Raw genomic sequence first — 13,683 nt, 5'->3', positions numbered from 1 at the left:
AATGGGAGGTTTAGAAAGAATCATGAAAGAGGAAGATTTTTGAGAATGTCTACTTTCCGATCATTTCTATATTTCTAGTATTTTTCTTTAAAATGCAAAAAGAAAAAAGATGTATTTTTTGATGCCTTGCATGAAAACTGAAAGTTTGACTTTAGTCTCAAAATAAAATGAATATCTTCCTCCTCAGGTTAGTTTGTTCTGCTGCCTTTCACTTTCACTAAAAGTTTTACTCGAAGATTTTTATTTAAATGTCTGTTAAGTCTCTATCTATCGCCGAATGAGGTAACACAATGGTGACTGAGTCTATGGCCCACTGATGAAAGCCTTTGTATTTGCAGTATTACAGACTGGCTGTCTTGTGACATTCGTGGAAAAAATCCCAGCAGTGGTTGGTCTGCCAGAGAGGGTAGGCGGAGCTAAGCGGCTGCTTCAACTCTCAAATGAAGGCAAACAGTCAGCGAGAAAAATCAAGAGTTACAACCTTAACAAAGGCAGCCAACCATTGTTGCTGGTTATCTGGGACGTATGCTCCAGCGATTACCGTTTATCGCCATGAAGTTCCGCCAAATTGAGAACTTCGAGTTTATAACTTTTAACTGGCATTTTGAAGTTTGTTCATTCTTGAAATGCAAAAAAAACCTTCCTCATCTCATTTTTGTTCTGACGCCTGGCCCTCGTATTCCTCCGCATGTTTGCTACCTCCCTCTTCATACACGCTCACATTCTCTCGCCTCATACACTCACACTTACAGTACACGCTTACGTTACTCTTCCTCGTCACTGTTGCTTAATTCTCTTTCTCTTTCTCGTTCAGAAAGACAACTTTGATCAGAACTCTAAAGATAAACAAGCTCAACAAAATCTGCTAAAAAAATTCCCTTTTGAAAGATCTGAACACATCCCCATCCCTTTGTTGGATTCAACCAACGTGTCTTTTATTCTTCGCCCCCCTGATCCACATCCGCTCTGCTGTGGGTTCTCGAGGGAAAATGCAGAGCAGGGCACAGGTTGAGTCGTGTTCCACTCCCTCGTGGAGTGTCGGGCTTGGTCAGTGCAAGACTCCTGGGGAGAGTACTGGTGATGCAAAGTGGTTGAAGGAGAGAAAGAGAAGTAAAGGAGAGAAATGAGGAGGCTGGCGTAGCAGTAGAACTCTTTCCAGAATTAAATATTGATCCGAAGCCCTGAGGATTTTGCATGTTTGTGGCTTTGGGGGATTAAAGATCTCAGCGCCTCCTCCTTCTCCTCCTTCACCTGCTCTTTTTCCTCCTCCTCCTCCTCCTCTTCTTCCCCTCATTGAGACTTCTCGTCGGACTCGGAGGGGGTGTGTTCGCGGGGCAGTGACATGCTCTTGTGGCGATCCCACAGCTTGTGGAGCTCGGTGGCCTCGTTCTCGCTGCTGCTGGTGCCGCTGTCCCTGAAGCTGGCCAGAGGAGGACGGACCTTCACACCTTTCACTGTCACAGAGCCCTCGATGGCCTTGCGAAGCTGGACGGAGGAAGACGAGACAGTTAGAGAGGAAGGCACAGAATCTAGGCACTCATGCAAGTAACACCCCAACAAAGCTATGAAGGATTTTAGTGCCTCAACCAACCAGAACGTTTAAGCCTTTGAGCTCCCAACCTGAAGAGTCTAAACTGAGATGTCCTGCACTGTCGGGGCACCTATGGTTTTTCTAAGAGGGGGATATACTGCAGACCAACACAGACAGAAGACACATCTGTTTTTACTACATTGGTTGTAGCACACACCAACATCTTCACATGCTTGTTATGTAATTAGTTTGTTGTGTATAGTCAATGCAGAACCTCAAGGACATAGGACATAGCTGACGCTGGCCGTCAGATGGATGCTGAAAATTTTCCTTTCTGCTTTAGTGTTTTGAAAACCTGCACGCTGCCGAACTTGCGTTAGTAGATTTATTTGCAACATTTTGGTGCTAGACCTTCATCAGCTATCAGGCTAGCATTGATGTTGCAAATAAATGTATGAATGCAAGTGTGGCAGTGTGCTGGAGGCTTTTTCCACCTTTGGATAGCACCTGTCTTTTATCACAAATGTCTGCAAAGTGCTCGTTTGCCTTAGAATTTCCCACAAATATTGCTGAGCTGTGAATAAGGCTGATTCTGATAAAATATCAAGTCAGCATGCATGCTGCTTCAGTAAAGGTCCACATTTTTAAACATGGATGCTTCACACACGAAATCAACCAGGGCAAAAAATGTTTACAACCATTGTTTCAAGTCGAGCAACCAAGATAAGTGTTGCCAATTGAGTATCCAACCTGACGATACGATACACGATACGTGATACGATGCGTGATATGATGCATGATACGATACGTGATACAATACGATACGATATGATACGCAATACGATACACAATACGATACGTGATACGATGCGCGATACGATGCGCGATACAATGCGCGATACGATACGCAATACGATACGCAACACGATACACAATACATGGCCCACGATAACGATAATATCACAATACAGCGATTCTGCGATAACTGATATATTGCAAACAATCATATAATGATACATCACGATATCTGATTAACTTCTTCTTTGGCTGATTAATTTCCGGTCACGTTACCCTCATTCATGTCATGAGCGCCACCGCGAGGAGTCATGAAGTAGTGACGCGGTGAGTCAAAGCCTATTGATAATTGTATTGCACAAGTCAGGACGACGATATATATTGCCATATCCTTTTTTTCCCCCACCCCTTAATTATGATGTCACAGTGAAGTTGACCTTTGACTTTTGGTTGATGTCATTATTTCATCCTATTAGACATTTGTGTGACATTGTTGTTCACAATAAGCACATTCATTCTTAAATTAAAAATGTTTTAAGAGGTCTAATTTGTCTCTGAGTCCAAGTTGGCGTTGTGCTAAATATAATAAATTCCTTCGAGGTCTTGCTGAGATATCGCCTTCACAAGAACGGGACAGAATGGACATTAAATAGTTCTAAAATAGCATAGTAAGTAGATAGTGTGTGTTTGGCCATGTGTGGCCTCCTGTATAAATACTTGTGCTGTATGGTGCATGGTTTTATTCCGAGTGCTGTGCTGCATACGGTTTTGTGGTTGGTGGCCCCAGTGGAAATGGAACTGCTAACCCAGACTCTGTGGCCTTGCTCTCCAGTGATCATGTCAGTAGTTTACAATTGGATGCAGAGGCACACAAGCCACTTTCTATTTTGTACTGGATTCTCTTTTACAAAATGTAATACAGGGAATGCTCATGGTCAGAGGGCAGCGTGCACTGAAAACTGAGGTCGGACTGACTTTGGCTCCGGCTGGTGTTGGTTGAATTATTTCAGAGGCGGAAACGGCTGCAGATTTATTAATCTCTGCGGCTCACCTGGCCTCCCACACGCAGCAGAAATGAAAGTAGATTTTAAAAAATGTTCCCTCACAGGGTCCAACCTGCTTCTGCCACAGTATCTACATGCTGCACTCTGCCTGACCATTACGCCGACTGCAGTGTGAAAGCATCTTTGTGGTTTTGTCAACGCCACCTGCAGAATTTACTATGTTGAATTGTATCCTGTAGATCGGCTACATATGGTCTGTGTCAGCGCAGATTATCAACTCTAACCAAAAGAGATATTTCCTCTCATGTTATAAGAATTCAAAGAAAAAAAATATTATTTAGGAAGTCGTTAAGTCCAACCAAATTTTTAAAATCATCTTACCGTTCATTCTGGGATAAATTATGCAGATTACAACAGATTATGCTCATGATTTACAATCTAACAGAAGTTTTTGGGATTGGATGTGTTCTGGTTGTCGTTTGTAGTCCAAGAAATATTGAAAAAAACTACGTATATTTGATAGTAATTATAAGGTTCTGAGATTAGCTATTTTATTCAGCAATTTCAACCTATAGCTAACTATTTGGACGGTTTATTCACTACATAATGAACATTTACAACCACTACTTTTGCAAACAATTTCAGTTTTATTCACTTCTTTAAGATAGCTTTTGAACTCTATGTTCACTTCATTTATGAACATTTTCAACCTCTACTTTTTGCTAACAATTTCAACTTTGATCATAATGTGTAGCTTACCATTTTAACTGTATATTCACTACATTTGACATATTTGACTTATTTCTTACTTCTATTTTCATGCCATATATTTCTCCATGCTTCTCTCTGTATCAGAGCAACTGTAACGCCCAAATTCCCTCCCGTTGTCGAGTATAATAAAGTATTTCTGATTTTTATTGCGTAGCATAATTCAACCATTATTGTAGCCTAAAACGTCATGTGTTCATTCACATCTTTGAGCTAACTATTGTACTCATCTTTTAGTAGCTACAATCACTACTTAGCTACATGTTTCAACGTTAACTTTAGGCCTCAATTTCAGTATATTCACTAACTTTTGACAAATATTTGAAATGTATGATTACTAAATCAAGCAAAATATTTTAACTACCATTTTAAAAGTTTATCATTATTATGCTGTTTAACATTTTAAGACATATATATATATAATGTTACAATGTTGGACGTCCAGACTAAACGTGGGTGAAGTTTTAAGTCTGTAGGTAAAAGTACAAATACAGTTTTTTCTACACCTCAGCAGGCTTCAGAGAGCTGGCCAATCAGAAGAAAGCAGGATTGTAGGGGCGGGGTTTCTTAAAGGGACAGAGCTCACTGTGTTGTTTCAGGCAGAGGCTGCATGAGGGCCTGCACAGAGCACCAGAGTTTTAACTGTTAATTAGTGAAGTGAAATATGAAGCTTGAAATAAGCTGAATATTTGAACTGTATTTACACTACATTTAAATACATACGCCAACCAATGAACTCTCATATTAACTGTTAATTACTTTGAGCTCACTATTTAAATTGTACACTCAATTTAGCAACAAATTTAAAGTCCAACAGTTTATTATTAGCAACATGTTTCACACACTATTTAAAGTTAGCATTTCAAATATGTATTCACTACATTTTGGTAACTGTTTGAGCCGTATATTCACTGTATTTTTTGTACAACTTTAAGCTAGCAATTTAAACCGTCTACTTTTAGCTAACTCTTACAACCATTTATGTGTTATTTCAGGCTAACTGTTTAGCCTCTTCTGCTTGCTTTCCAACTAGCTTGATGCAAATGAACTAGTAAATGAATACTGCAACTCTTCCAACTACCATCTTGATGTAAAGGCACGTGGTGCTAATGTTTTCGGTACATAGAGGAACACTTTGGGGTTATACAGCCTCTATAAACTACGTATCCATACTTAAAAAAACCCCATTATTCATCCTAAACGCACTGGAGTTGTGTGAAAGTTTTCTGTAATGTCTCCACAGTCTCTTTCATCCCATCTCTCTCCGCTCACAGCATGAGAGAGTATTATTGAATTTTCTGTTTGGCCAGGCCAAGTTTGTCTTTAGGCTGATAGGGTGAAGGATTTGGCTTCTACTGATCCTGTGGCAGCACTGAAAAGAAAAGCATCTGCATACTGTAGGGTGGAAATAATGCACTATAATCACACACACACAAACATCCCTGCGATCCGTCCTCTTCCACATGGACCAGTGCGGCTGTGATATAACAGCGTGTCTGTGTGACAGACAGGCAGACTGGGAGAGGCTGGGCTTTATCTGCTTTGGCTGGGTTTTTGTCTGCTGGTGGAACGCAGAACAAAAAAGCCTAAATGTCAGGGACAGGCAAGCGGCTCTGCACTTAGCAACAATCCTCTCCCCACTTCCTGGCCAATTCACAGAGAGCGAGGGGTTTGCAGTTGTTTGTGAGGCAGGCGAGAGGAAAGAGAGGGAGGCGGGCGGAGAACAGACAGAGAGACAATAGATAGAGACAGCAATATTAAGCAGCCTTTTGTCTGTCACAGTACATAACAGGGAGAGGGAGGAGGAATCATTAATGTTGACTGAAATGTCTTTGTGTGCGTGTTCGGCACGTTGACAGCGCTCCTGGTGATTTGACAGTGATTTTACAGTTATGAAAGCAGTGAATATGCTGCCTGTGTAAACGATGACAGTCGTGACGGTTTTCACGAGGCTGTGTCGAGGATATTGACCAAAAGGGGATCGTTACTTTTGGTGCAAGGCGTAAAAAAATCCATTAAACGCCTTGAGTGATAAAAAATGCACAACCGGCAAGAAGAGTCTTACCTCTTTGAGCGAAACCACTCCGATGAGGCGCCCGATGCTGGTGACGTAGGCGTGGTCGAGGCCCAGCAGGGAGAAGATGGTGTGGGTCTGCAGGGAGACAGCAAGAGAAGTTGGAAACAATCAGTGAAGCAATAAAAACGGTGCAAGAGACGAGGCTGTGCTGGGTTCCTTTAAGTAGAGAATGAGGAGCAGTTAGAGAGATGCACCAATGACTTCAATTATCCAACACCGACACTTCCTTCGCAATGGATTCATTCAAACAGTCAAATGTTCCTTTAAATGGGATACGATCACTTTGGGAAATGTGAAACAGAAAGACATTCTTGTTGCTCGATTTAAAACAAAAAAGCACATAACTAATTTAGAGAAAACGCAAGATGAGGGAAAAAAACAGTCGATTATAGAGGAAGAAGTCTTTGTCAAACTTGCTAAGTGGAGGTGCGGATCAAATAGCCGAAAGAGAAGCACCAGACTTCATGATCGTGTTTATTATGTGGATCAATGGAAACAGTAAATTCCTCAGTGAAATTCAGAGAAAGCTTGTTTCTCCTGCTCGTACCGAGATGCATTGTGCGCTAACAGTCATTAGCCTCGGCCTGCTGGAGCTCTTTATTCATCCTAGAATAAATACAGCTCAATATGCGAGTCAGCCAAAACACCGTAAAATAGATCCCCGTCCAGAACACCTTCTGCACTCAAATTATGGGATGTCATTTTCACCATTTGTAGTGTAGATTTCAGCTTTTTTGCAATTCAAGCAAAGGTGGTGCCAAGAAATCAAAGAGGAAGTAGCCTCTACTTATTTTGGGCTGCGACTACATCAAATAATGTTGAACAGTTATCAACATGCGGTGTTCTGTGTCTTCAACACCAGGATCGAAAGCTTTCTGATGTACAACCAATCGTAATGGGTTAGTCATCTGTAAAAGCCAGGGGTGGACAATAACGAAGTAAATTTACTTGATGACTGTACTTAACCTCCTGAGACCCGAGCTTTTGTTTGGTATGCATTTTTTATTTCTCCTACCTTTTGGGGATTAATTGGGCCTAATAAGTATAAAACCAAAGAATTGTCTTTGTGTTACATTGAAAAGTCCCAATGTCCTCATGTGAGCACCTTGTCGTAGCGGTGTTGTAGCTTGTTGCTATTGATAAAATTAGTCAAATGTGTCTACCATATCAAGCTACAACTGTTGATACGCATTAAATAAACAAGTTTCAATCATAAAATCTGAAGAGGTTTTCTGTAGAGACCGACTGTAACACATTTTGGTCGGGATCACGGCCATCTTGAATGTACACTGATCAGTGTAATTTGCTTTTGTGACCACAGGTTGGTGGACAAAGTGTCCATGAATAAGACCAACGGGTCCAAGTTTTGCAGAATTAAATATTATGGTGCTGTGAAGCCAAAATGTAATGTCCCCGTATGAGGACGCAGGGTCTCAGGAGGGACATTGTTTGAGTATCTGTACTTCACTTGGGTATTTTTCTTACTTTTACTTCTGACTCCACTACATTTCTGTGAATGTTCTCGTTACTCGCTACTTTTGCTCCCAAGTCAGCTTAATTTTCTTTTTTTTTCCAAAATCCAAAAGACAGTAAACTGTGTTCGTGAAGTTCTGCGTTTGGTTTGTCTAAGTGGTGTTGCCGTACCTGTACCTCGCACGTCTCCATGGTTGAACGCAGAGCTAACGTCACTCAGATCTGACAGTTCATTGAGTGGTGCTAATGATGGCTGATGTTTTCCCTGGTCATACGGTATTTTTGGTTGTTCCTGTTATTGTTCTGATTATTTTGGAGCTGCAAATCTGGAAATCTGCAGCATGCGAGTTTAAAAATGTTTTACTATAAACATCACGGAGCAGAATGTACACCCATGTACTGTGGAAATACAAAAAAAAGTACTTTTTAAAAGCACATACTCCAGCACTTTAACTCAAGTAATAATTTGACTGAGCAACTTTCACTTGTACTGGAGTAATATTTGACCAGGAGTATCTATACTTTGAAGTTGTGTACTGTGTCCACCACTGGTAAAAACAGGACCCCAAACAGATCTGCAAGGTCGGACACATGTAGCTTCACTGTGGTTAGCCCAACAATGCTAACATTAGCTAGTTGACCTTTAATGTTGCTTTTGAAGACTCCTTAAAAAAAAGCTGAAATATTCAGTCATAGTTTATACTCAGAAAACGGGGATAATACCAATAAGTTGAATATTTTTGTCCTAAATTAACCTCCTAATCTCTAGTTCCCGTTGCCTGTACCTTTGATCGACTGTAACAGAAGCACGACTCTTGTTTGTTGTTGTGTTACTGTATAGTTTAGCAGGTGCGTCAGAGGAACTTTACCTGCAGACTTGAGTCTAGACTAATGATGATGACCACGCATTAACCTGAGACAGCTGTCTCATGAATGGGATCAAACGCAGGTGCGGGATGTTAAAGTGCTCAGAGACTCTCGTAGAAAAGGGGGATAAAAGTCAAGACCAATTTCTAATAATAGTATTGACGTCAATTTCATCAGCTGAGCTAGTTGGAGTATCCAAAATAATAAGGATATTTAACCAATATCCTGGTTGATATCTTTGATTTTGAATATAATCTTTTTTGTAGTGATGATTTATAACAGAAAAACAACATGTATCATGTTTATGCAGTCCAGATAACAAAAAAACGTGCTCTCATGTTCTATGAAAAGGTGTCATTATGTGCCATTATAGTCATCCATGCCTTTATTCTTACATTTCCACTTGGAGATCGTTAGTTTTTACGACCCTGTTTTGCTCTATTTGTACTCTCGGCCCTATTAGTACTGTATTTGCTGATGCAACGACTCAGTTTCCCTCCAGGGATCATTAAAGTTTCATTTAATCGTATCTGCACTGCTAGAGTTACGGCGGAGGAGTGTGGCTCCGCGCGGCTAAGAGCACAAAGAGCGAGGGGTTGAAAACAGCGGCGGATCAGATGTGGAGAAGGACCGAAGCCAACTGGACTTTTTGTTCTGGAGCCTTTTAGGGTTTAATGGGACTTTCTGCTCAGCCGGAATGATCATTTGGGACGTCTGAAATTGATCCCACTGTGCCAAGCAAACTGAAGCCGAGCCAAGAAAAAGATTGTTAAGTGTTTTTAGGTCAGGGCCAGTCGTAATGTAACAGCAGCTTCTCTGGGGACGGAGTCAGCTCACCTCCAGTTCAGCACATTCACGTCTATTTAAACTGCTATTCACTGATTAAAAGGTGCTGCAAATAGAATTGAAGAATCAATTGATCGTCAGCGCAGCAATGGGACACAATAGAGACTGTAAAGGAAACAGGAGCTCGCCCAGCAGACCCCACGCAGAATTATTGTGTCATCTTTGGTGTTTGTCATTTTTTATGATAAAGTGAAAAGCTTTGGCACGACAGAATGGGGATTACAGGAGATGTGGGCATCAACTGGAGAAGCACTGCCAGGACCAGATGCTACAATTACTCTACAATAAGTATAAATGGTAATTATATCAAGGTGTCACATCTGATGTGGCAAATTATATATTGAATAAGACAAATCATGTGCTGCCCAGAGCTTTCAGAGATCTGTCTCCATTGGGATTTCAGACGCCAACACAATGGAGTGTAATTGTCTTTGTTGGCATGTTTGCGACATTAAATAGGGGGTATTATGCTGTTTCACTTACTAAGACATATAAATATAATTTAATAATGTTGGATGTCCAGACTTAACGTGGGTGAAGTTTCAAATCTGTAGGTAAAAGTATGTCGGAGTAATCCCCAGGCTGCTCAGCTCAGTCTGCAGGCTGCTGTGCATGCCAGGTTTCACACAGTGAGGTCACAAAGTGCAGCCTCAGCAGGCTTCGGAGAGCTGGCCAATCAGAAGAAAGCAGGCTTGTAGGGGCGGGGTTTCTTAAAGGGACAGAGCTGACTGAGTCGTTTCAGGCAATGGCTGAATGAGGGCCTGCACAGAGCAGCAGTGTGAGAAAAAAAAATGTTTAACTGTAAATTATGTTAAGCTACTCCACAGGTATCACAGAGTGAAATATGAAGCAAAATACAAATTCAAATAAAAAGACAGCTGGAGAGAGACGGGGAAAGCAGGGGAGAGAGAGGGAATGACATGCAGCATAAAGGCCCTTGATACATGGGGTGTGCACTTTCCCCGGCGAGCTACCAGGAAATAGTTTTTGGGAAAAGCACTACTTTCTTGTAGAGCGGACCTCTAACACCAGTACTTTTAAAGCTAACCAAAATGGAGCGCTGGTTTAGCTCAGTTGGTGGAGCAGGCGCTCCGTGTACAGAGGCTGCAGTCTTAACATACTGATCTCAGGTTCGACTCCCGGTCTGCCGATCATTTGGTGCATGTCACCCCCCACTCTCTCCTCCCCTTTCCTGTCTCTCCTCAGCTGTCCTATAAATAAAGCCCAAAAAAATAATCGTATACTAAACCCTGTCTGCTTGGCTCGCCTTGATACCACAGGAGGTGTGTGAGAAAAAGCTGATTTGTAAGAACCTATTGTGAAAATCGTTAATAAACGAAAGAAGAAATACAACAAAAGCAGACATTTCAATGGCGGGAACAATGCTTCTCTGAATAGCTGTCACAGTCGCTGCGTCGACTCAATTAAATACCTATGGGAGATAATTAAGCTGTTTGGGAGACTTGCTTACTGAGACACTTCTTGATTCGACAACAAGCTCCTTATTTGGATGAACCCGTCCATTTGTTTTGTACATTAAACATACAATAGCACCATGAGCTCTTTGCTTTGATGAAAATGTAAAAAATAATAGACTCATGGGTTGCTTTGAGTCCTGTTAGCCACTAACTCAAATCATCTGGCAGCGGCCAAGAGCCAAAAGCCCGAGCAGGCCCGACTGCAGAGACATATTGTCATGTAAATATTCTAAGGGACAGATTTCTGTTACAAAAGGGCCTGCAGACAAACACGGAACAACAACACCAGTAAACAGCTTGTGATAAATGATAGCCAGATCCAGAGAGGCTGAGCAATAGAACAGGGTAAGATGTAGGGAAAATAACTCCACACACACACACACACACACACGCGCGCCTGTATACAGCAGCGGCGGCAGCGGCGGCGGGCGGTGTTTAATATGCTGAAGGAGATTGTGCGTGGTATTGGCTTTTGGCAGAGTGCAGTGGAGGGAGGGAGGGGAGCGAGATGGATTGGTGCAGGATCCCTCTCTTAAATGTTTAAAGAGTATTCACACTGAGCCCAGAGGGTGAGAGAGAGAGAGAGAGAGAGAGAGAGAGAGGTAGCATTATGAATGGAGGACATTAGGCACTGCCACAGCCGCTGGCAAACCAGAGAGGGTGTGTGTGTTTGTGTGTGTGCGCTTGGTACAAAGTGTGGGTTTCAACAGTGGAAAGCACGTGTGTGTTTGTGCTGGGGACGGAGCCTTTTTCAGTCAGGGTGTGCGATTGTGCCGCAGTAAGAAAAGTAAATCAACACCGAGTTGAAAGAGCGAAACCTCATTTTTTTCATGCTGCAATTTCTCTTTTTGTTCGAGTGTGTGTGTGTTTGTTTTTTTGTGGTGTTTTTGCTGGATGCGTCAACCCACCGCGGGACGACCAACAGAGTTTTTAAAGTGGTAGCGGTTTACTCTCCAAGTGTTTCTGTGCATGATGGGTAATTAAGATTACGACAATACTTACACAACATGAATTATACTGTTTAAAGGGAACTTCCATCGTGACGACCAATGTTTTTGTTAAAGCCAGTGTAGTTTAGCCTTCTTCGAGTCATTTCCTGACGATGTTGATTAGCCTTCTGTTCGCTAAACATATAAAAAACTAGCTGGTGGTAAAAGGGAATCTCCCACATCTGTTTCAGCAACAGGAACTTACTGAAACAGTGATAAGGCACGCCAGGAGCGACACACATTTGTGTTCCAGCATTAGACACACACACAGAGTTTGAGCAGCAGCTGTATTTGCAATCAGACCTTATGCAGTGATGTGCGCTCCACCAGCTGGAAGGGGGCGGGGTCGATCTTGCAGTTGTTGAAGTTGACCTGCTCATCAAGCTGCATCTCCTCCCACTCGGCAATCTGCAAAACACACAGAGGAGGAGGGAGTTTAGGGGCAAGCTAAACTTCACAGAGAAACGGATGACAAAAGAAGAAACGGGAGCGGAGTGTCTTTTCGGGGCAGAAGTAACTCGGTCCGTGGGGACTCTGCTCGGGAACGGAGTGTTCAGAGAGTGGTCAGGTAGCAGAGGAAGTGCTGAGGTAGAACCACTTACTGCTCGGGGCAGTCTCACCTGTGGCTCGCTCTTTTCCAATTAAACAGGCGCAGGAACTGTAGATATCTGTGACTGATTTTTCAAGCCAACATATCATAAATTTTATTAAAGATAACTAATTTCTCACTAGTCAAAATGTTTATCCTGATATCAATTTATTTTTTCACTTGTGGAAAAGTTAATAGTAGATATCTGTAACTTCATTAAAACGCAGTCAACTTTAACCTTTGCTTTCTAATAAAACTCAGTTACAGATATGTGAAGTTCAATTTTGGAACATTTACTTTTAGATATCAAAAACTTCATTTCCAGTAGTCACAATCCTTTAAAAGACATAAAAAATGCTTGAAATAATAAACTGTGTCTGATATATTTTTACTGCAAAATACGTTTAATCCTCCCAAGGCTCCCTCGTTAAAAATCCCTGAATCTGCACAGTCCCCGCCCACTATGCAAATTTCCAACCGTCCCCCTAAATCTTTCTCACCTTCGACTCTGCCCATCAAACTCAGAAAGCTGAATGCTTGTTTTGATTTTTCTATTTTGCTACGTTAGCTTCTGTACGCTACACAATGAAAAAGTGGTAATTTAGGGGTAATTCAGTCGTAAGTGTTCGAACCGGAAAGCGATTGAGAAGAAGAAGAGGAGCAAATTGGACAGGGTCGCATACAAGTGGACGTATGCCATCGTTTATGGATGTCCAGGCAACTTGTTGAAACTTAGCTCACTTGAAATGTAGTAATTAGTAGAAGTAACGTTAACGTTTGTAGTCAGTAGTGAGTTTGCAGAAATGACAATGATTGTTACAGTTGGTTTGCGCATCGCCAAGGTGGTTGCCATAGGTTACACATAATGATCTGCATAGCGTCAGCCGGTCGATTAACAGGATTGGCTCCTTAGGTTTGTGAAATCACAAACCTGCCAATCTGAAAACGTGTTGTTCAGCCTGTCCTTGGTGCACTGCAGTTTAAAAGCAGACAGGCCCAGACATGGAGATGACTGCAGATGTTGTCCCTGGTATGTCTTGTAGCACATGAAGAACACCACATGGAGATGTTTACAAGGTCAAACACTTGATTTTCACTGGAGGGGGGCTTTATTAATCATATTGTAATTCTGTATAGCGGTAATAATTATTCTTCCTATTGAAGAAGTAATTACAGATTTTTATAATTTAATCAAAAACAGCAAATCAGTCAAACTAGTCAAAATGCAATTTGAGTATTGTCTTGCAAATATCTAAAAATTACATT

General features: G+C 41.7%; 1 protein-coding gene across 1 annotated transcript in view; it reads right to left on the bottom strand.

The window, feature by feature from the left end:
* Positions 1-459: 459 nt before the first annotated feature.
* clcn2c (chloride channel 2c) overlaps positions 460-13,683 on the bottom strand; it is a 136,065-nt gene continuing 122,841 nt past the window's right edge. The window contains exons 22-25 of the mRNA XM_069676530.1: positions 12,132-12,236; positions 6,164-6,250; positions 1,252-1,485; positions 460-1,074 (exon numbers count right to left, since the gene is read on the bottom strand). Coding sequence (XP_069532631.1) covers positions 1,291-1,485; positions 6,164-6,250; positions 12,132-12,236 — 387 coding nt within the window. The 3' untranslated portion in view covers positions 460-1,074; positions 1,252-1,290. The remainder of the gene's footprint in view (positions 1,075-1,251; positions 1,486-6,163; positions 6,251-12,131; positions 12,237-13,683) is intronic.

Source organism: Semicossyphus pulcher, unplaced genomic scaffold (genome assembly GCF_022749685.1).
Source record: "Semicossyphus pulcher isolate SPU_LCO1_2020_fin unplaced genomic scaffold, fSemPul1.0.p SCAF_26, whole genome shotgun sequence".
NCBI classification, from domain to species: domain Eukaryota; kingdom Metazoa; phylum Chordata; class Actinopteri; order Labriformes; family Labridae; genus Semicossyphus; species Semicossyphus pulcher.
The sequence above is the reverse complement of the archived record's forward strand: the minus strand, read 5'-3'. Positions and strand labels throughout refer to the sequence as shown.